The 22416-nt window shown below is 45.0% G+C and overlaps 1 protein-coding gene across 2 annotated transcripts in view; it reads right to left on the reverse strand.

Moving 5' to 3' along the window:
• Nucleotides 1–22416, reverse strand: part of ZDHHC1 (zDHHC palmitoyltransferase 1) — a 658528-nt gene that overhangs the window by 112606 nt on the left and 523506 nt on the right. For both annotated transcript variants that reach the window (XM_078670152.1, XM_078670151.1), the window contains exon 9: nucleotides 5710–5821. In XM_078670152.1, the coding sequence (XP_078526278.1) occupies nucleotides 5710–5821 (112 nt within the window). The remainder of the gene's footprint in view (nucleotides 1–5709; nucleotides 5822–22416) is intronic.

Below are 22416 nucleotides of genomic sequence, written 5' to 3' on the forward strand. Positions count from 1 at the left end.
TGGCGTGGAAAAATAAAGAACTGACGTCAGTGCGCATGGGTGGCGCCTAAGTAGTCTCTGCGACATCATCTCTGCACCTACGACGCCAGCCCAACGCCACCTACTGACGCGCAGGGGTACTGCTGACGAAAACTTTCCAGATCCAGTCTGACGCCTGGGGATATTCTAAGGTAAGGAATCTATCACTAACGTGTCTCTTTCAGATATTTGTAGCATCTAAATTCGTTTTTTTTTTTTTAGGATAGGCAAAATTGATGCCCTTTTCCATAGATTAGGAAACACTCCTGTCCTGAAAATTACATTAAACACTTTTTTCCAGGTTGTCTGCTATAATATCTTGTGCCAATTTTACAACCTTCACTGCGCAAGGATCAATAGGTGAGTCTGATTTTAAGTTACCAATAAGGTCCATCACTTGCGCCCTATCAAGGTCAGAACATTTCTCAAAACAAGGTTTCCCAGAAGGCTATTTGCTACTAGTTCAGTATTAGAACTGAAAGAATTTGCCCTAATTCTACAGCTACCTACTTCATTAAAAATGCTTTCCACTTGACTAACAAAGTGCCAAACAATCTCAACACACAGGTCTTGAGTTGGCACCATTTCAGGAGTGGGTGGCATTAACACAGTGGTAAATAATTCCTTAGAATAATCTTTTACTCTCTGGATTTTTTGTTAAAAATAGATATTTTTTTCACTCCTAATCATTTCCTTATATTTACTCAAGCTATATTTGTATTTTTGCTAATCTCCAAATACGTTCCTGTTTTTTACAGATTATTTTACAGTCCTTCAGCCTGGCAGAGTACCAAGAGGCTGAGGGGCGGCTGCGTTTCCAATTAATAGAAATGGAGGGAGGTAACTGTGTACCATTTTTTCCCCAACCAAAGGTTGGAAAAACAGGCATTTACATCTACATCCTTCCCAGTTGGGGGCTTGCTAGGTTCTCTTGAAATATCAGTTGATTAACTCTATTCCTGGATCTCCCAGCTCTGCATCTGGCTATACTGCCGATTTGGGGGTCGGGTTCTAATGGTCCAATATTAAACATAATAGCCAAATGGTCTGACCAGACGAGTGGAAAGGTATCTTTAACTAAGATTAAAGGATTGTTTGAAAAACTCCCATTGAGCATATGTCCCGCTCAATGGGTTGGTCCCTTCACCCATTGTGGGAGCCCGAAACACTCCATAAGATCCAGGAGGTTGGCTGTATCCGCCTCCAAAACGGTTTCTAAATGAAAATGAAAATGAAAGTCACCTAACACTATTAGGTTGGAGGCGACTAGCCGGTCTTCTAAAAGGTCTTGGAGATTATCTACGAAGGAACGTCTTGGGCCAGGCGGCCACTAAACTATGATGCCCTTAAATTTGGTTGGGCATTTAGTTGAAATAGGGCTTCACACACAGGCAAGGTTGAGGTGGAACAATTAGCTGCAGAAGATTCTCGACTTTCATATCAAGTGTAAACATCCCATAACCTGGCTACGTTGCATTCGCCAGGCTCGGACCAGAGACCACACCAGTCCATGACTCTGTAATAAAAATTAGATTGTATCCTAGATTTTAATATACAGTGTTCGAGCTTGGCAGGGTACAATTGCGTACATATAAGATTCCAAGGAAGGGACATATTTGTTGGACAACAATGCATTCATGATTCTGCCTATTTTGGAACTATAATGATAGGAATTGATTTTAAAATTCCAAAAGGTCTCTTTTATAATAGCGTTGGTCATTTTGTCAATGGATGTGGGGTTGCTCCAACAATGGTGCTAAAGTGCGATTTGATATGCTGGAGCCAAGGAACAGAGCACGCCTTTACCGAATTCATGATTTCAACTAAAGCAGCCCTATAGTGTGATAACTCAGTAGTGGTCCACAATATAACCCAGAACAGAAGGGGTTTCAAAATGGCTACATCATTAACCCTTTTCAGGCCTTTATCAAGAAATTGTAGAATTATAGGGGTGGTTTGAGGCATGCTAAACAAAGATCTAACAAAGCTGTTTTCCTAGGAGGTCAACCCAGCGATGTTCCCTACTCCCCCAATTTCTCCCTGTATAAAACCTCAGTTTGTTTCTTTACGCAGTAAACCTCAATGACCGGGGAGACCGATTTGAGGGTAGTAGCTTTATCTCTCTTAGTAATCACAAAAGCTCTTTGAAAAGAATCAATTTGCTTTTCTGTATAAGTGATCTGGATGTAATAGATCTGTCTATTCTGACACCCAGATAATCAAAATGATCTGCTTATTGCAGAGTCAGCCCCTTCATTAAAAACCTTCCTCTAAATGGTAAGTGAGGATTAAACACCATAGACGTGGTTATTAATAAATTTAATTCCAGACCTCGAAGATCAGAGAAATCAGCAAAATTATTGCGCAATCCAGTCGAAGTAAGTGAAACCAAAAGAGCATTGTCGGCGAATAACAAAGCAGAACGGGAGTGCCACCCAATTTAGTATTGTCATAAGTAGAGTTACTTAGATCTTCTATGAAATTGTTTAAAGGTAAAACAGGGTATTTATTTATTATTATTTTTTTTAATCGCAGCCTATTTTCATTTGAGGAAAACAAGCTACATTAACAACAAAAAGTTTGCTTTATTTAGAAGGGATCATAGACACGTTGGTCTGCTGACCCCAGCAGGCCACCATCATTGTGATGGCAACGAATCACAATGGTTAGCAATATGTGACCTACTTCATAAATATGCATCAGGTAGATCAGATTTCCTACACTACGATTTGGATTTTTAAGAACCAACCTATTAGTACATAGTTCAGTTTCTAAAAATCTTAACTAGTCACAAAAAAACACATTGCAACTTGTGACCAATACTTTGCAGCTTGTAAATAGTTCAGTTCAGTTCATAGAGTCTTTATTTCGATTATAAAACCATAAAAGACATTTACAAACAATAAAAAATCGGTCCATTAAAAATACATTAAAATAAATAATTACAACATACACAAACTTTTCTCAAGATGAGTATTAAACCACAATCCAAAACTCTCAATTAGAACAGTAATTGTTATACGGGAAATAAATGAAATATAAAAATGGAAAGACCCACAGCATCCAACACTTTATACAATGGAAGGAGCGTAGACAATTCATGCTACCTCGCAGCTAAAAACACTTTAGACAAACCAGGTCAGTGAACCCTGAGTTTGTTAGCCAGAATACTCCATGCCCACCCTAGGAATTTGGCAATGGCATTAACAATGGTATCCTGAGGACATGTCTGTAAAACCCTCAAAGCTTCAATGGCAATCATTGTGCCAAGGATTAGACAAATAGGTTTAAGCCATTTCCTCCTCGGTAGGCTGTAGGCCGGGCAAACAAATAGCATATGGGGAAAAGATACTGGGTGTGACAGACACAACGGGCATAGGTCTGTCGTGGGCCTATGCCATCTACTGGAGAAGGCTCTTATAGGCAGAGAGCCTACCCTATACTGATGATAGAGCTTCCTATCCAATGGTTTTGAAATAAGATCCCAGTATGGATCAAATAACGGTTTGTGCTTTATTGATAGGAAGTCTCTGGATAGGGAAGGCCCAGTTATAGAAGGAAAGCTTTTCATCTTCATAAAATCCATATAGGCGGCCTTAAGCTCCCTTTTAGAAGGAAAAGGAGTTGAATCTGGATAATCCCACAGGTTACCCATCCCCATTGCTGTCAGGGTATCTTTAATATACTGGAGCCATCTGATCTTCGCTATTGAACCAGCTCCCTGAAATCAAGAAGAGCTCTAGCATAAAGTACAAGTTCGGGGGTGGCCCACAGCCGTCTCCAGAGGGCTATAGGCCTGAATATAGCTAGGTCCTCAATTTGATGGCAACCCAAGTCCAGAAATAAGGGCACCAGTGGGGAGGATTGCGGTAGGCCTGTTAAGGCCCTCCTAAATTTATTTTGGGCTTTAGCCAGGTGGGTTACGTCCTCGTGGCCCCATAATTCTGCGCCGTATAAAACAGCGCTTACCACTTTGGTGTTATATATTGTGAGGGCAGGGGCTATAGGTTTGGTGTGTGACAGCCTGTGTTCTTTAAGGAGGACCCCAGCAAGCTGTGCATGCTTCAAAACAAGCATGTCAATTTGTGGCTTCCAATGCAGCTTCCTGTTTAAAGTTATCCCCAGATAGGTAAACACATCTGTCTGCTCAAGAGGAACGTGATTCATACAGACTTTGCCCCTTACAACCTTTGATTTGTGGAGAACCATACATTTCGTCTTGTCCACGTTAACCACCAGCTCATGATCACGTCGGAACTCCTCAAAGCAGGACAGAGCCACCTGTAGCCCAGTTTGGGTCTTAGATAATATCAATGTGTCATCCGCAAACATGAGTAGAGGGAATTTAATTTCCCCTAGAGTTGGAGCGTCTGTGGGGCATATGGAATAATATTGCACTACCCTGTCTATGAATAGGGAAAACAAGGTAGGAGCGAGACCGCATCCTTGACGCACGCCCTTTGTCACTGGCAATTTATCTGTGACCTCTCCATGAGAACCCCATCTAACCTGGGCGTGGTTGGAATCATGGAGCTTGACTAACATCGCTAGCAGCTCCAGGGGCATCCCCACTTCTAAGAAGGATCTCACCATTTTATTACGTGGAACAAAAATGCTGACTTTATATCAATAAATGCTGCATATAATATTATGCTGTTTATTAGATCCTCTCGAATTGTGTCTCTAGTTGTTGGTTACTCTACTTTGACCCTGGATGTGTCCCATTTATCTAGCAAATTCTCACCTCATATGTTCATTGCGTGACCGTTTTTACTGTATTCTATCACGATCATGTGAAGCGCTCGGACACCTTCTGGTCTAGAGCAAGCGCTATATAAAACTTATATAAATAAATATTAACGAAGTAGGTTGCAGTTTACGACCCATTAGGAATCGGAGCCATCACAGGGATGGTTGCCTGCTGAGGTTAGAAGACCACCATATCAGCGATTGCTTTTTGATAAAGCAAATTTTTTATTTTTTAAATGCAGCCAATTTACCTTAAAAGAAAACGAGATAAGTTTAAAAAGAATTATTTGCAGTCACTTTGGGGTCTGTTGAGGACTCCTTGTCCTATGTGAATGAGTTATCACTAGTTTTAAACTGTTGGTAAAGTCTTACTGTTTGGCGACCAACATTATACATACCAGAAGGGTTCAGCATTCCTACACACGCCCCTTCCAAGTGCTGATTTGCTAATGCAATTTGGTAACACATTACCAAATCGCATTTTGTACATTTAAAATACCATTTTTGCAGTCACACACTGCCCGATTTGCCACTAAAAAAAAGCTTTGTACATCTGGCCCTAAATCTTTTAGCCTCTCATAGTGATGGAGACGGTGTGATGCTGCTAATAATTAAAGGGTCTAAAGCAGGCATTGTCAAGATCTCTAATAAACATTACGCATACAAGTATATTTTGAGGTTCCCTACATACTGAGTAATAACTCAGCAGTTTGATGGAATGTTCTTTGTGAATTGGAATAACACATGTCGCATATCTGCACCTGAATAACTTTTCTGGTGACTGTTGTTCAAATAGCAGCCATGACTCGTTACAGTGATGCATTTCCAAGTCTGATCAGTAATATAACCACAGTAACATGATGCTATACATTCAATGTGAGATATGAAAACACTCTAATGACACCTGCACTTCACACAGCTTGAACATGCCTCTGTGCTCACCTGCAGGCTCTTCTGCGGTTCTTCCTGCCGGGGGCTGAATGACGAGCTGGGTTCAAAGTCACCTTTCTGTTTATCATCTTTAATGGCTTTATTTATCTGCGAATTTGTCAGGCTGAAATCAAAATGTAATGAAAGCGATGTTCAGTATTCTTAGAAGCTACTTCCCTGGGCTTAATAATGATTTTTAGAGGGACATCAAGAACTAGTTGTGGATCTGCAAAACTTCAGTACCAACATTCTCTCTGTACAATCTCTTGGTAGCTTACCAGCTAGTTTTGCATTTTATAAGCTCTCCTACATAAGTTATCTAAAATATACAGAATACAGTTCGCACTATATCATCACTCCTTATACAAAGAATAACCATTATACCAACCCTTATAAGTATCTTATCAAACCTAGCACACGTCCCATCCTATTAGTTGATACTCATCCAGTGACAGGCAAGAGTACTGCACGGTGATTGGTGGCAGTCTCCTCAAAGGCATTTGAGCTTTCTGTGTCTTTTAAATGGTGACATTAAACGTCCATTTCCTCTGGGAACATTTTCAGGGTCCCAGAGGAGGCAGGGGTTAGTAGACCCATAGTGTAACAATGAGGGTCTTTTACCACAAGTGAAAACGCCTTCAGCACTTCACCCTCAGCGTGGTGAGGGTGAACGGTCCCTAAGGGGATATGTGGTTTGTAGCTCATAGGAGCATGTAAAATGTAAATTGATACTTGTATAGCGCACTACTCACCGCAAGGGTCTCATGGCGCTTGTACGAATACCGCTGTGGAACCCATCCTGGCTTTCCCTGTGAGGTGTCCACTCCTGGGCACCCCCAAGGTGGAGGCCAGGCATCCTTAGCGTTGTAGGGCCGTTGTGGAGATTAAGCAAGCTATTGCCCAGAGTTGCAAAGTGGGACTCCATGATTGGAATAGGCACCGAGGCGAGAATTATCAGGTCCGTGTAATTTTTGAGCCCAAGACCCGCCGAGGCGGGGAATTGAACCCTGATCCCGGGCTAGACCTCTGCATCAGGGTCTGCCGCTCTAACCATTGAGCCACACTTCTCCACCTCCATCAGCATCCAATCTCCATCAATGAATCGACGTTCAACCAGTACTTTACTGTTCACACACAACACAATACTAACTTACTAACCAGAGGGCATCAAGAGTAGGAGATCACATTCAGGCAGTACTTCGGTAATTTGGAAAGGCAGGCCATGGGACAGGCAATTCAGAGAAAGCCTTCATGGAGGGGTCTGGGTGGGTAATGTTTGCGAGGCAGTCGTATTGAACTTTGTTGTTAGCTGAGAGTACTTGGCCCCTCAATTGGCGAGTGCCATCTTGGGTTTGTTGCCACCACTGCACGGCACCTGTCTCTGTGCTGTTCAAATTGATAGACCGCGCCTGCAAGTGTTGGGCAGCAAGTTTAGGGTAGTGCTGCTCTAGGTGAGGCATGTCATGTACTGAGCGAATATTGCTGTGTCTCTGCACCAGACAACATATTTTGGGCGTAGTCTGTGACTGGTGTGCTTGGGCATGCATGGTGGTCAGGGAGGTGCAGGCAATGCCAATATCAAATGGAAAGAGGCCGCACCTGGGTTGTGCTGGTGTGCCCAAATGGACTTTGCTTCCTAGGATCTTCCTTGGGGACAATCACAAGCCCACAGATAAAAAAAGCTGCACGTTCACCCTGGGTTACAGCAGTGAGTACTTGTTCATCTAAGTTCCCTCAGACAGTGGAGAATGCTCTCATCTTTGGTACAGCACCTCTTCCAGTACTCGGGTTCATCACTGGGGATGAGAATATGTGGTCATGTTTCTTTAGTGCCTCAATAATTGCAGGCACTTGGTCTCTTAAGCGGAAACCCAAGATAGTTGGTATCTGCACTACACCATCCTTAAGGGTACTTTGGCTTCAGCAGACATGTGAGGAAACCTACAGCTTCCAGGCTGAGCAATGCAGGGCCTTCGCTAAGTCACAGCCGGCCATTTCAGACCGCCCTGCGGCATCATCTTTGCAGTCCTCCCTCTTCCAGACGGGGTCTTCATCGTGCATTGGAGGTGCCCTTGCACAGGGCAAAGGAGACACTCCCAGTAAGTTTGCAGAACTCATCAAGCTTCTCGCACCAAACCTGGTTGTGGGAGTTGGTTGTCAATTCTCCAACCGAGGAGACCCAAAAAAGCCATTAAGAGAGCGGGTGGCTTCACCACTTAACCACCACATAACTTGGTGCAGGCAACAGTTCTGGGAAAGAATGAAGTACAGAGGTGGCAGTGGTGTTCCATAAACTACCAAGAGACCCTCTGCCTCCTAGCCTTCAGTCTAATTCAAATCAGAAGGAGCTCACAAGTACTTGAGAGAAGCCATGCCATCCACATTGCTGTCAGCGGCTCCCTCCAACCCTCAATCATAGTTCCAGGACAGCAAATTAAAATGGATTCCTGTGTTGCCACAGGCATATGTAACAGGCACACTCCAGGCACAGCATAGTGTATACACACACACACACCATTCCACAAGGGTTAAAAGGGACTGGCAGACCATTAAAAAGAAATACAGGAGAGGCCAACAGGCAACTCACCTCCAGGGACAACAAGAATTTACAATGCAATAGGGCTCGCCTTCGCAAAAGTTAGAGCTATTGGCATTGTAAATGACAAACTTTTTATTTATGTGTTGGTTTTGAAAACAGATAAATAAATGGCATTGTCATTTACAATGCCAATAGCTTAATCTCTTGCAAATGCGAGACCTTTTGCAATGCAATAGGTCTCGTATTTACGCAAGTTTGAGCTATTGACATTGCAAATAACAATGTGTTTTTTTATGTTTCAAAAACCAAAACATAAATAAAAGGTCTCTCACACTGCTGTCTCTCTCACACTGTTGTCTCTCTCACACACCATGCTCTCCCAAGAACACACACACTGCTGTCTTTGTCACACACACTGCAGTTTCTCACACACTGCTGTCTTTCTTACACACAATGCTGTCTCCCACACTGCTGTCTCTCATACACACTGCTGTCTCTTACACTGTGGGTGTGGCTTGTTGGATGTAGGTTTCCAGCTCATGTCTGGAGGGTGGGCGCTACTGCTTTTCATGGCTATTTTTTTTTACATACTCCCCAGGCAATTAGCGGTAGCTTCAGAAGCTTTTGTTTTGGGGGAGGGATGTTGGGGGTCAGATCTCAGCCCAAAGCCCCGACCCCTCTTCATGACCTTGTGCCCTCATGCCTCGTAAACGCAATTGGCTTATGATTTTGTCCCTTCATAGACACACCCCCTATAAGATCCTCCCCCACCCCCCTCCCCCCATTGTGAAATGTATCTGCAAGTTGGCATGGCTGGGCAGTAATTTTGTGGCAGTCAATGGATCACTGCAAAAATGCAGCGTACAATTCATTCATTTTCCAATCCGCTGCAGGCAGAAAGCGGATCATGCAAAAACTGACATTTTGCACCTGATTCACATTTGCATACTATGGCTAAGAAAAAGAAAATAATTGCCCACACACACACACACACACACAGAGCCACACGCACACAGCCAAACACACACACAGAGCCAAACACACACACACAGAGCCATACACACACAGAGCCACACACACACAGAGCCACACACACACACACACACACAGAGCCACACACACACACACACAGAGCCACACACAGACCCACACACACAAAACCACACACACACAGAGCCACACACACAGCCACACACACACAGAGCCACACACACACAGAGCCACACAGCCACACACACAGAGCCACACACACACAGAGCCACACACGCATTTTGTTTTTTAAACACAGCTTCCTAGTATGGAGCTGAAAGAGACAAGCTGTGAATACCGAATTGTTTGCGCTTGCATTGTTGTAGATTGACCTGCTGTGCACTCTCTAGCCATCAAGTGTAGATCGGGGATACTATACTTTGTTTTTTTTCTCAAAGTCTCTCTTTTGGTTTCTTGTTTTTTTTGCTCTTTGGAATGAATTACCAGATGTGCACTGAGGTCATTTATTTTATTTCAAGGCTGCGGCTGGCTCTAGAGAGTTTCAGAGATACTTCCATGTGATATATTACGTTGCTGAATGCATCTTGTGTAGATTGCCAAGATTTATATTGCTTGCTTGACACTGTCATTTTTCTTTTTCTTGTTACAATAAACATTGGCCAGGGCAATATATTCCTCCATTCCACCCACTCCTTTCTATTTTGTATAGAATCTGAAAGAATGCGCCTGTTTTGTGTAGCGCCGATAAATGTCAACCTTGAAGCATGGAAAGACAAGCATTTGCAATGCAATAGGTCTTGCATTATTAAAGTTTGAGCTATTGGCATTGCTAAATAATGCAACACCAATAGCTCAAACTTTAATAATGCAAGACCTATTGCATTGAAAATGCTTGTTTTGTTTTTTTGCTGATGCTTCACTACACCTGTAAACCCCAAAGGCACGATCTGTTGGCTTTTCCAATGCCTGCTTCAATGAAATACAAACAGGAAAGGGCCTTCTCCCATCAAGGATTATTCTTCTGGAGTTCCCATCTTTTCACCTCATCGCTCTCAGATTATCTGAGACACCAAAATCAGTCTCTTCTGACAAACATTTGGACAGAATTATCTTTTCAACTTGCCTGGTAACCTAATCCCCACAAAACCTCAATGCTCTGTACATTCTGCATGAGGTTAAAAAAAACAAGTGAAACTGGTATTGGCAACGCGCTAAAAGGAAGCCCTGCTGTTCCTCTACCTGTGGGTCCTGGCTGTAATCCGTGCTTAGGCTCTGCTCCTGGGTCGGGGAAAGAACGCTGCTGAATCCTGCAAAGACCCTGCCACGCCACCATCTCCAATGCCGGTAACGCAGCGGTGGGGAACTACAACACCCACAATACCCAGCAGGCGCATGAATCACAGCTGTGCCCCAGGAGGCGCATACAACCATTCTGAGCCCCACGCAGCGCGGGACGCGCTAAAAGGAAGCCCTACTGTTCCTCTACCTGTGGGTCCTGGCTGTAATCCGTGCTTAGGCTCTGCTCCTGGGTCGGGTAAAGAACGCTGCTGAATCCTGCAGAGACCCTGCCACGCCACCACCTCCAACGCCGGTAACGCCGCGGTGGGGAACTACAACACCCACAATCCCCAGCGGCGCAACGAATCACAGCTGTGCACCAGGAGGCGCATATAACCATTCTGAGTCCCACGTCAGCGGCAGGATGAGGCAGGGCAGGGCCTCCTCTTCAATATCAGGCCAAAGAATGCCCTCCCGATAAGCAAAAAGGTACTGTGGGGCTTGAAAGGGGGAAGGACTTGTAACTGTACATTTGTCACTGGACTTTAGCATTGCTGTGAGATTGTTCCTCAGTTGTCAATTAGCAGGGGAGTGATACATCCACAAAAGTGATATAAGTATGGGCAAAAGGAAGTCGATGGAGGGGGGTCTTACATCTGTCCCAAAAAAGGGGAAAAAACTAGGAAAACCTCACATGCGGCCTCTAACTGAGCCCTTTCAAGAATCAAAAGCATTGTTAATGAATGTGAGGATTTAATAGCTGGGAGCTCAAGTACGATTGAAGCTGGGATTCCAGATCCCCTTTCCGACGTCCTAAAGCAACACTCTAAAAGAGTAATTCCTGCAATCTTTAGTAAAAAAGCACCATATACCCCCCCATTTGTGAAGTCCACAGTTCTGCTGAAGGGCGAGTAGAGTCCCCAAATGATAAGATCATCCTGAACATATCACCAGAGATCAGGCTTCAAGGGGAGGTGTCCGAAGCGCCACCTAGCATAGGCATTAATTGCTTTAATAGATTTGCCGTTCTAGAGGGCGATTCGGGTGATCTACCTGATAATGCAATGCAGGGCACCAGGGAACCAGACCCAGAGTTAAGCTGTGTAGGGGTTCATGGCTGTTCGAACTGCCTCTACCTGAATAGGATACTAGTGCAGAAAATGGAGAAGCTAGAGACTGAAATGGCCTTTGTTAAAAACACACTGATGGGGTTTGCACATAAGTGGAAATTGGACATGAATACTGAACCCCTGCATCAATCCCCGATTATAGCTGTAAAGAGTGGTCTAATCGCCCCTACTACCCTAATTCAAGGAGGAGGGCCCCGATCGAATGAGAGTTTAGGTCAAAAATCCTCTAACAAAAACATCTTAATGAGGCAACCCACCCCCAACACGTATGCGGGAATTATGAAATCTAGGGCTGAGGCAGATAAGGGTAAGGGTCCATACATCAACAAAACAACCACCAGTCACATGTCCTCAACGTTAAGAAAAACTAATGTAGGAGTCGATCAGGGCACTACATCACACCAGCATACCCCCACTAGAAATAAGTCTTCAGTTGTATACATGACCAAAGTTTCAAAGCTCAGCAGAAGTGCTTCCCATGAAAGTAGGGAAGCAATCCATAATAAAGCGATACACTGGCTCCGCCACGTGAGGGGGTGCAGATCAATAATCAGAGAAGACATGATTAAAGTCGAAAGGGTGTCTCTGTTCAGTTCTCGAACTGATTGCATTAAAATTGAGTTATGCAATCAAGAAATTGCGGAGAACCTGCTAGCCCTTGAGTTCTGATCTTGTCCCCCTAAACATTCAAATATCCAAATTAGACACATGCCACTCTGGACTTTAGATAGGGATCAGGACGACTCTGAACTCAATAGAATAGATTGACTAAATAATGATATCTTTCAGAACCCCCAAGGGGAAACACACATACTAGGGAAGTACGAGTCTCTGCTGCCCATTCTGTATATCACCCAAAGCCCACTCAGTGGCGCAGCCCAGGAGCGTGTCACTCAGGATATATCCACTTTGAAGAGTGACCCTGCTAAGGTAATTCAACTCCTATCCTGGAACATAGCAGGCCTTCAAAATTCTGACATGGAATGATTTCATCTCCAATAATGATGTCTGCATGTTCCAGGAAACTTGGAGTATGATCTCCTTATATAAATCGGGATATACCACCTATTTTATCCCGGCTACAAGCTCAGGGAAGGGCCGGCCAGCAGGGGGCCTTATTATATGGGTTAATGTGGCTCTAAACTGGTCCCTTAACATGAATAACTCTGCTTCAGAAGACATTCTACATTTATCAATTAAAGGTTCCCAGAACAGCAATAAGGTGGAACTCTTTAACGTATCAGCTCGAGGGACGCCAGGGGCCCAATCCTCAGCCACTATATCACTTTTAGAAACAACACTGGCGAGTATCCAGCCCCTGTCTAAAATCATTGTGGGAGGAGATTTAAACTGCACCTTCTAACCCTTAAGTGAAGATGACCTTTTGGGAATTAGCGAGGATGACGTGAAATACTCCATCCCCCCATTGAGTTTGTCCCCGATTAAAAAGTGGTCACCCAGGGCGATACAAATTAACGCCCTGACAATTGAATTCAATCTGCGAGCTTTGAATGGTAGGACCATATCGGACCCAAAAGGTGCCAACACATATAATAGAATCAACAGCCCCTCACGCATTGATTACCTATTGCTGGATATGCGGCTATGGGGAGATCTAGTGGATATGGAGGTTAAGCCATCACAGGATAGTGACCATAACCCTCTGTGTATGAAATTGAGATGGGGAGTGATTGGAAAAGCACCCAAAGCCCCGTTTTTAGTATCAAAAGAGGTAGTCCTCTCTAATTGTAATCGTAGATTGAAATGGAACAAGATCATTTGCCAAGAGGACACACTAGACAGCATTAGAGAAACAGTAAACTCAGGAAACCGAGAACTTGCTTCTCTTAATGTAATCACGGGCACCAAGCAGAGCTTACATGCAAGTAATCTTTACAAGAACATGGTGGAGAAGCTGGGACTGTTCTTTACCATAAATGATTCCAGAGGGCACAAAAGCAAAAGAAGGAAGCAAGGCAATATATGGTATACTGCTCTATGTAGGAAAAAGAGGCAGGCCATATCTCTAGCACTGCGGCAAAAAAATGTGGTAGCTCTAAGGGAGGCCAGAAAGGATTACAATAGTACCATTATTTTGGCAAAGCGGGAATGAGAGGAAGACCATTGGCAGGAACTAAAAATCGCGGCCCAATTAAAAGACTCGACCAGATTTTGGGAATTAATAAATATTTCAAAAAGAAGAGGATCAGACCCAATCGTAAACCACATCACTGCACAACAATGGCATAATCATTTTTTAAAGTTGTATTGTGGTGAGGAGGAATCAGAGCTAGAGTCAGTGCTTGGCTCCTATCTTGAACTCGGCTCGGAAAGTCTCTCTGGCCCTGATCTTTTTACTCCAAAAGAGGTTGAACTTGCCATTAAGAATATAACCCCCGGCAAGGCAGCAGGACCGGAAGGCCTGCCAGGTGATCTACTCCTATATGACCCTATAGCCTGGGCTACCTATATTAGCCTCCTGATGAACTTGATTGTACAGGGCAGTGAGATCCCCGAGTCATGGCTGGCGGCTGAGGTGGTTACAATCCACAAGAAAGGTGACAGAGAGGACCCTGCCAACTACAGGCCGATTAGTTTAATCGACGTAGTGCAGAAGGTAGTTGGCAGGGTCATTGTTTCCAGAATGGGGTCGTGGCTAGAAGAAGGGAATATCCTGTCACAACTCCAAGCAGGCTTCAGGCGGAGGGTGGGCACAATGGACCAGGTTTTCAGGTCCTTGCAGTATTCTGGAAAACTGTGTCAATCGGGAACGGCCGACTATATCTGGCCTTTATTGACCTGAAAACCGCATTCAACCTGGTGCCCCGCAACAAACTGTGGCAGGTGCTGCACGATATGGGACTCCAGAGATATCTTCTCGAATTAATCAGGAGATTACATATGGGTAACTACTTAAAAAACAGATGGGGGAGTCAGGGAGAGCTGACAGAGAGGGTTCCTGTGAACAGGGGGGTTCGCCAGGGCTGTGTGATGGCGCCGACCTTGTTCTCCCTCTTTGTGAATGGGGTGGTGGACCATTTGAGGGAGGACCCGGTTGACGACCCAGTCCTGGCGGGGGAAAAAACACCAACCCTCCTCTTCGCAGATGATACCCTCCTGATGTCCAAAATCCCTAAGGGTCTCCAGAAACTCCAGGACAGGTTTAGCTTGTTTTGTAAAGAGCGAGGATTAACAATCAATACCTCCAAAACAAAACTGATGGCATTGTCGTCATCCAAAAAACCAAAAAGGCTTAATGTTGCCCTCAATGGGACTCCCTTGGAAGTAGTCGAGGCTTTCGATTACCTGGGAATAAGGGTCAATAACAAATTGTCCTGGAACTCCCATGTATCGAAAATGCTTCTAAATCACAGGAGAGTTTCAGGAGCCATTCTTAGAGACCAGCGAGGCTCCATTAGTAGGCCCATAGCCCCAGCCCTCGCAGTATACGAAGGGAAGGCATTGGCCTCAGCTGTTTACAGCTCGGAACTGTGGGGGTTCGAGAACACCTCAGACCTGGTCAAAGCTGAGAACAAGTTCTTTGGAGATCTAGTTTCCCTCCCAGCCTCAACCCCTTTAAAGCCCCTCTTTCTTGATATGGGTAGGCGCTCAATCAAGGACATAGTTCGCCTCCATCCACTACTGTTCTGGGTGCGCCTAAGAAGGTCACCAGAATTGGGTAACTATGCAGCGGTGTTTGACGAACTCATCAACTTGAACGGCTGCAGTAAGATCCGGTGGCTGAGCAAGTTGAGGGAGCTGGTCATACGCATAGGGTTGGGTGAATCTTGGCGGTCCCAATCCCCCCCACCGAAACAGACGGCGAAGAAAATGTATTGGGATTGGGTGGAGAAGGAGGAATTTGAGGGGCAAAAGTGGGGGCCCCTAACTGATCAATTTCTGGTTCATAAGTCTGCTAGGAAGCTTGAACCATTTCTGGATTTCGTCCAATCCCCCATAGAACTCTTTTTGTAAAGTTCAGGCATGGAACACTACCATTAAACTCATTTACTGTGAATTGGAAAATCTCACAGGAGGATCAAAAGACATGCCCATGTTGCCCATGCCCTAAAGAGTCTCTATCCCATTTTTTGTTTGCTTGTAAAGCCTATAGGGGGCCCAGAGGTCGGTGGCTAAAGCCGATATGCAGGGAACTGGGCGTTAGACAACATTGTATGGCCCTGCGTATCCTCACAACAGACGTAACATCTCTGACCATTGTTTGTGGGGTTGCAAAATTTCTGGGAAAAGCCTGACAGAAAGCAGATAAAGAAGAACCTGAGAGAGATAATTAAGATATAATCCAGATTACTTGCTCCTGATTGTACCGTCATTTTATCTTTATGTCCTCTGGAGCCCTTTTTCCTTTCCCTTTTAATTGTATATAAGCCTTTTTAAATGTTTTTATGATCTGTATTTTTATAGCTATGAATTTTAATGGTTGCATGTACTGGAGTATGTTTTTTACTTTTATGATAAATTTTTATCGAATAAAGTACTACAACCAGTATTGGCAAAGCCAATAGTTCTGGGTTTAATGTACTAATGTTTGCAGGTTTAGTACACTTGAGTGAGAAACTCAGGGAGAGAGGAAGCAGGAACGTGTAGGGTAGTTGGTAGTAAAGTAGTGCCTCACCTGTTTCAATACAATCATTCAACAGGAGGTGAAATTATACACAAATAGATATTAGCACTGAGAGACAAACACTCGTCTCCACTAGACCAAGACATGACTGACAATGTGTCAAACCCATAGCCGAAAGAGACTGGTCAGAGAATGCCTATGGTTGAAATGGTGAACTCAAAAGTCTATGTTTATACTGTTAGCCATCGGAGTGTTTGATATCTGCAGAAACGTCCTTGAGTACACGTAACATACCAATCCAGGGCAGGTCCTGTAATGACGGCTCTCCCCCGCGTCCCTGTAAGAGTCTATTCTCGTTAACAGACTGACATACAATGTTGCCCCCTCACCCTATGTTGTACTAGAGGTTATCCTCTTGTGCCCGAGCAGCCGGACAACTCGAACAGTGCCTTCACGAATATCCATCTCTAACGTCAGGGTAAATGCCACTCCAGCCATTGCTGGAATCCTTCCGAGGGCCTGAGGAGAACTCCAGGGTGTGGACTGTGTGTGTGCCCTCCTGTATTGCTAGTACAAGCATGGCAGCAGCTTATCTAATGGTACGAAGTCTTTCCTTCACTGCCCAATCTAAGCGAGAACAACCCCAAAGCCAGCCTCTGGCGCCCTCCCCAGAATCATCAGTATGCGGACTAACAGGACAGCTGTGCCTCCACTGCAATAAGAACAGTCACTCACTGGTGGCAGCCCTCCTGGTGAGACATGCCTCGTGGGCCGGCACTGACGGCATGGTGGGGAGGGGAGGGAGAGAGGGATCCAGGCAAGGCTCTATACCCGCCCCGCATACCCAGCCCCATAAAGAGATGCGGGGGGGCTCCACGGCATGGTGGGGAGCAGAGGGAGGGATCCAGGCAAGACTAACTACCCGCCGCCCGCATACCTGGCCCCGTAAAGAGATGCGGGGGAGGCTCCACGCTGATCACAACTGGAGACTTCCGACTGACCATGGGCAGTGCATCTTACACTGTCAGCTTACAGCCCAGTATATGTCCACTGTACGGGGGCCTGCCTTTTACACTACCTGCTTGTATTGCATACATGTCAGCTGCACTGGTACACTTCAACCTACACTGCATGCTTACATCATAATACACATCGACTGCAATTCTGCCCTACAATAGAGATTTATATGAGCTCAGCTTGCTCACATCATGAGACTGGCGCATCGAATTTGCGAAATATATATAGAGCACTGCATGCTCACTGTATAGGACATACACAGTACAAGTGGTCACTGCATCTTACATCGCATAGTCACAGTATGAGGCTTGCATACTTCTCTGGGAGCACTGCAGCTTATCACTAAACTCACTGCCAGAATATATTATGGTACATGAACACTGCACTGGAGCACTTGGACTAGCGCTCTTTACACACACCATGAGACTTGCACTAGGCGCTTCATCGAAACAGTGAAAATGCTACCTGCTCCCATCATGAGAACTGCACACAGCACTTCAGCCATCATTGTCTGTTAATAGTGTACGTGGGTAACGTATTTTTCTTTGCAGTGACCGCACTGGCCTGGCACACTGCAGTGGGACTCTACATCTTATAAGTGAATAAAATGACTGCTCACAGCAGGAAACCTACACACTGCACATGGGCACTGCGCCTCAGTAATGAACACTCTCACTACTCATGTTGTGAACACTGCAAGCTGTGCTGGAGCGCTGAATTTACAGTGGTTTACTCACACCGTGCCAGTATTTCTGTGCTGGCACAAGCATAAGTCTCGGGCACTGCACTGGGGCTTCCACGCTACCCCGGGACGCTGTAACTTATCAGTAAACACTGCTTGCTCACACCTTTGCACTGCCAGCACGGAGTATGAGCTCTTTGCACTGCACGCACTGGATGGCATCTTTTGAACCTCAGGTCTGCGCGCGAGTTACGAGCACCCTTCCTCAGACAGGGGACTGCATGTGCTCACGCGAAGCTCACTCACCTTTCAGTACAAAGTAGACTTTTTCCAGTACCATGTTTCCTGCACCAGGGTGGCGACCCGGGCTGCCAGTCCATGCAGGGCACCGGGGGAGCTGCAGTCAGCGGTGGCACATGGGAGTCCTGCCGGCGGATCCAAGGGGGTGTCAGCAGGGGGCACGGGCACACATCCCCCGTGCCCAGTCCTGGCAGCAGAGAGCACAGGCACTGAAAGCAGTCACTACATCCTGGTGCTCGGGACCTGCAGGTCCCAGTCCAGCGTGAAGCTCTCCTCGCGGGGACAGAAGCACCGTCTATCTTTGGCCACAGATGAGCCCACGGCGCTGGCACGTGCCGCTCTATCCACAGTCCTATCAGTGAGAGCTGTGCATGGGGACATGAGCACACATAGACACTCTATCCACTCCCTGGCAGATACCGCTCTATCCACAGCTCTGTCAACTAGAGCTCTCCTTCTGGACAGAAGCACACACTAGGGCGGTCGGTCTGTCCTTCGTCGCCGGCAGGGGCCGCTCTATGGCCTGCTCCGGGTGTAGCGGCTCTCCATGGAGTTGGAAGTACACACGAAGAGTGCCGTCCTCTCCAGCGCCGGCTCTTCTACTGGCAGGGACCACGCAATTTGCTCCTGGGTCTGTAGGGAGCTGTACATGGGGATGTAAACACTCAGGAAGCACGTTATCTCCAGAGCCACCGACAGGGACGGCTCTGTCGTCTGTTCAGGTCTGAGGTGCAGAGCACACCGTGTCTGCCCTTGTGGAAACCAACACCGTGCATGTCTGCATGTTTGCATTGTTGTGGCTACGGGGCATGCCAAGAGGAAGGGCAGTGTAGACGTGCCCATGGTGGGGGAGGGGGGAGGAGGAGGCTGTGGGGGCTGGGGGGAGAGGGTACGGGATGGAGGAGAGCGTGGAAGAGGCAAAGAAGGGGAGGGAGAGATCGCGCCGGAGCTTATCTTTATGGGGCCATGTGTTTGAAAACATATGGCCCCATAAAGATAAGAATCCTTTTGCGACGGGTGTAAGTCAAGTGATCCCGTCCAAGTGGGACAGCTCAAAGAGAGAAAACTTTCGGTCACCAAGTGCTCTTTCCCAATTGCTGGCCACCGTTTAGCATAAGCGGTGACGCCGGCCAATTGGAAAGAGGGGCGGGGCTTAAAGCCCACTAGTGTAAGCTCCTCAAAAACATTAAATCTCGCGAGCGAGACTGCGCATGTGCGCAGCCACGCAGGCTCAACCTAACAAGAAAAAAACAGTCCTTTCACTATACACTGTTGCTGTAACTGTCAGTTCCCTACAGCCTGGTGAACAGATATCAGACAGGCTAGTTGTATACTGTACCACTGGAAACAGTCATCGCGCGCCACGATTTACATATTGACATAAAAAAGCCTACAGAACAGGCTTGAGGAAGAGGCACAGGCTCTCTAGAGCCATGTAGGGGACCCTTTTTCATCCTTACATCACCTTATGATCGACATTAACGATTACATTATGGATACAGTGACATTTTATTTCGACTGCTATTTTAGGATTGTAAATTATGGTACATTGTGGAACTAAACACTAGACAAAGGGCTATCCTAGGAAGGAACAGCCTGAAGAACTCCATCTTCATGAGTTGCCTGAAAGTAAGGAGTGAGGAGAGCTTAGCAGAGTACTATGATTTTATAAAACCTGTGCTAAAATATTGTGAATCCTTCTTCACAAAAACACTACAAAATGTATTTTTCTGTGTTTAACTACCTGAGCCTGAGCTAAGGGCACGGTTACGATCTCAGCAGACAGGTTACTCACCACAACAGTGACGGATATTTTGTCTGCCGAAATATAAATCCCATTATATCCTATGGGATTTAGATTTCGGCGTACGGGAGTTCCGGTACCATTGTGACAGAGTAACCTGTACGCCAGGATCAAAATCAAGCCCCAAGTCTCAGCTTCATCTTGGTCCTGGTCACAGCCATGATGTTTGTATTCATTGGTCATTCTGACACCACACCTAACCAAAATGTACACAGATGCTCTGTACTGACATGTTGTTCTCGTAGAACCAGGGAGTAAGCTTTTTGCTACTCTTAAGGTTTTTCCTGCTTATGATACTGTGTACCAATGTATTTTGTGAAATTTACATTGTAGGTATAAATAGATTTGTACTGCTATCTCCAATGACATTAGGTAAAATCACCATATTAATATTCAGTTAGGGGCTAGTTCAAGAATGATGACGTATGATTCTGTATTGTGAAGATACTGCTACATTTACAAATCTAAAGAAGGTAGTGGTGGATAGAGGGGTTGCACATCAATAACAAGATCAATTATGAATGGGCTACAAAGTATATAGTGTAATCTACTAACATGAGAAGATAGAATTGGTGCCACTCAGGGTACGAAACATCCCACTAACTTGGGTGCAGAATACACAAGTAACAAGGAGTGACTTGCGAATTAGCTTACAAAAACTAGATATACCCTGGCACTCATAACATTTGAAACTCAATTACTGACACTGTTAACTCAGGACTAGAGAGATGGGAAAATACTCTAAACACAGGTAAAAAAGGAAATTTTGTTTATCAGGACATTCACTAATTTATTTAATCGTTTTGACCTGGAGAAGAAGAAGTGTTACAAAACGTACAGAGATTGAAACACTTCGATTCGATTAGCTTTATTCGATTTCAGTAAAGAAAAACCATAAAAGCAACAACAGTACAGAAAAATACACAAAAACATTAATACATTTCATTCCATAAAAGAATTAGATGAATTTAAAAATAAATTAAATCAATAAGATGAATCGGCTAATCAATATACAAAATACAGCATGAACAAGTTAAAAAAACAGGAGAAAGTTGGCCACACAATACGGGACCCCTTGTTGCCGTCTGGAAATTACTCTATGTTATCTGACATTATGACGGCACATATAATGTTCTGGGGTAAAAGTCACTTAGAGATCAAACTGATATGGGACCATCCCCTATTTGTGGCTGCCAGGATTGCAGGTATGGTACGACATATTTATTTCTAAACTTTACAAGTACCAAGTCGCCTACAGTGTTTTTTATGAGAGGTCCTAAACAGCCCACCCTTCGGATACTTAATATGGTCCCGTCTAAATTGGAGGGCAGAGGTCTATTTTTGGTGAGCCAGTACACTACCTTATTCCTTAGGTCCTGCTGTCTCTCGAGTTTTCCCTTTGGGAGTTCAGGTATTCCTGAGAGGACACACACAATAGGAGCTGCCTCGGGTGGCAAATGTAAGTGGTTAGTTTTGTGAGGAAAAGTATCATGACTAGACACTATTCTTTTATAAGATGACTTGTCTTTATTCTGCCCAGCCCTAAGGTAAGAAGATTGTGATGGCCTAGCGGCTTTAGCGACTTTTGGGGTATTTACAGCTTTCATGTGTGGGGCAAGTGGTTGTATACTGGAGAGCTTGCTTTGTGTGATGGAAATTGGCGTATCTCTAGGGGCTGGGTGCTGTGATAGTACGGGTCCTCCCATAGATTTAGTAGCTACTGAATTGACTTTTAAAGCTTCCTCGACTCCCCTAAGCCTGTCCTCTAGGCTAGTTATTTTTTCAATCAACGGAGTTATGATTGACTTCATCATGGTTTCGAGCTCCAACAATAGGGAGGCCTGTGTAGGTGTTTTCGAAGTCGCAGTACTGAGAGTTTTTCATGAGGGTGGATTACGATGTAATTTTTGTAATTTGGCCTGACTGCCCGTGTGTATAGCCTCATCTCTCTTCCTTTTTGCAGAGAGCACCTGGTTGGGGATTACCGGTAGGAAGTTTGCTGTTGGTTGTCTTATGTAGGGCGTTACCTGTGGAGTGTAAGTTAATTGGAAAGAACAGCTAGACCCATGTTTGGGCGTAGATAATGAGGAAATTGGAGCTTTTTCTGGAACCAAATGGACGTAAGAGGTTTTGCACAATAGATTAAGTTAATCCAGTAATGATATTGCCGGGGCTATGTTGGCAGTCTGAGTCGGAGAACCCAGAACGAAAGAGGTGTCTAGAACTGGGGATCGTTCTATTCTATCTAAATCACTTGCAATGGGCAGTATAACACGCTTAAAGTACGTATCCAGTGTTCCCCTATGCAGATCACCCTGGGAGGAGAGATTTATAAGGTCCGCTTTGCAAGACATAGCGTTGGAGCTATCACCAATAAGGAAGTTTTGTACTATA

Source organism: Lissotriton helveticus, chromosome 12 (assembly GCF_964261635.1).
Source record: "Lissotriton helveticus chromosome 12, aLisHel1.1, whole genome shotgun sequence".
In the NCBI taxonomy this organism is placed as follows: domain Eukaryota; kingdom Metazoa; phylum Chordata; class Amphibia; order Caudata; family Salamandridae; genus Lissotriton; species Lissotriton helveticus.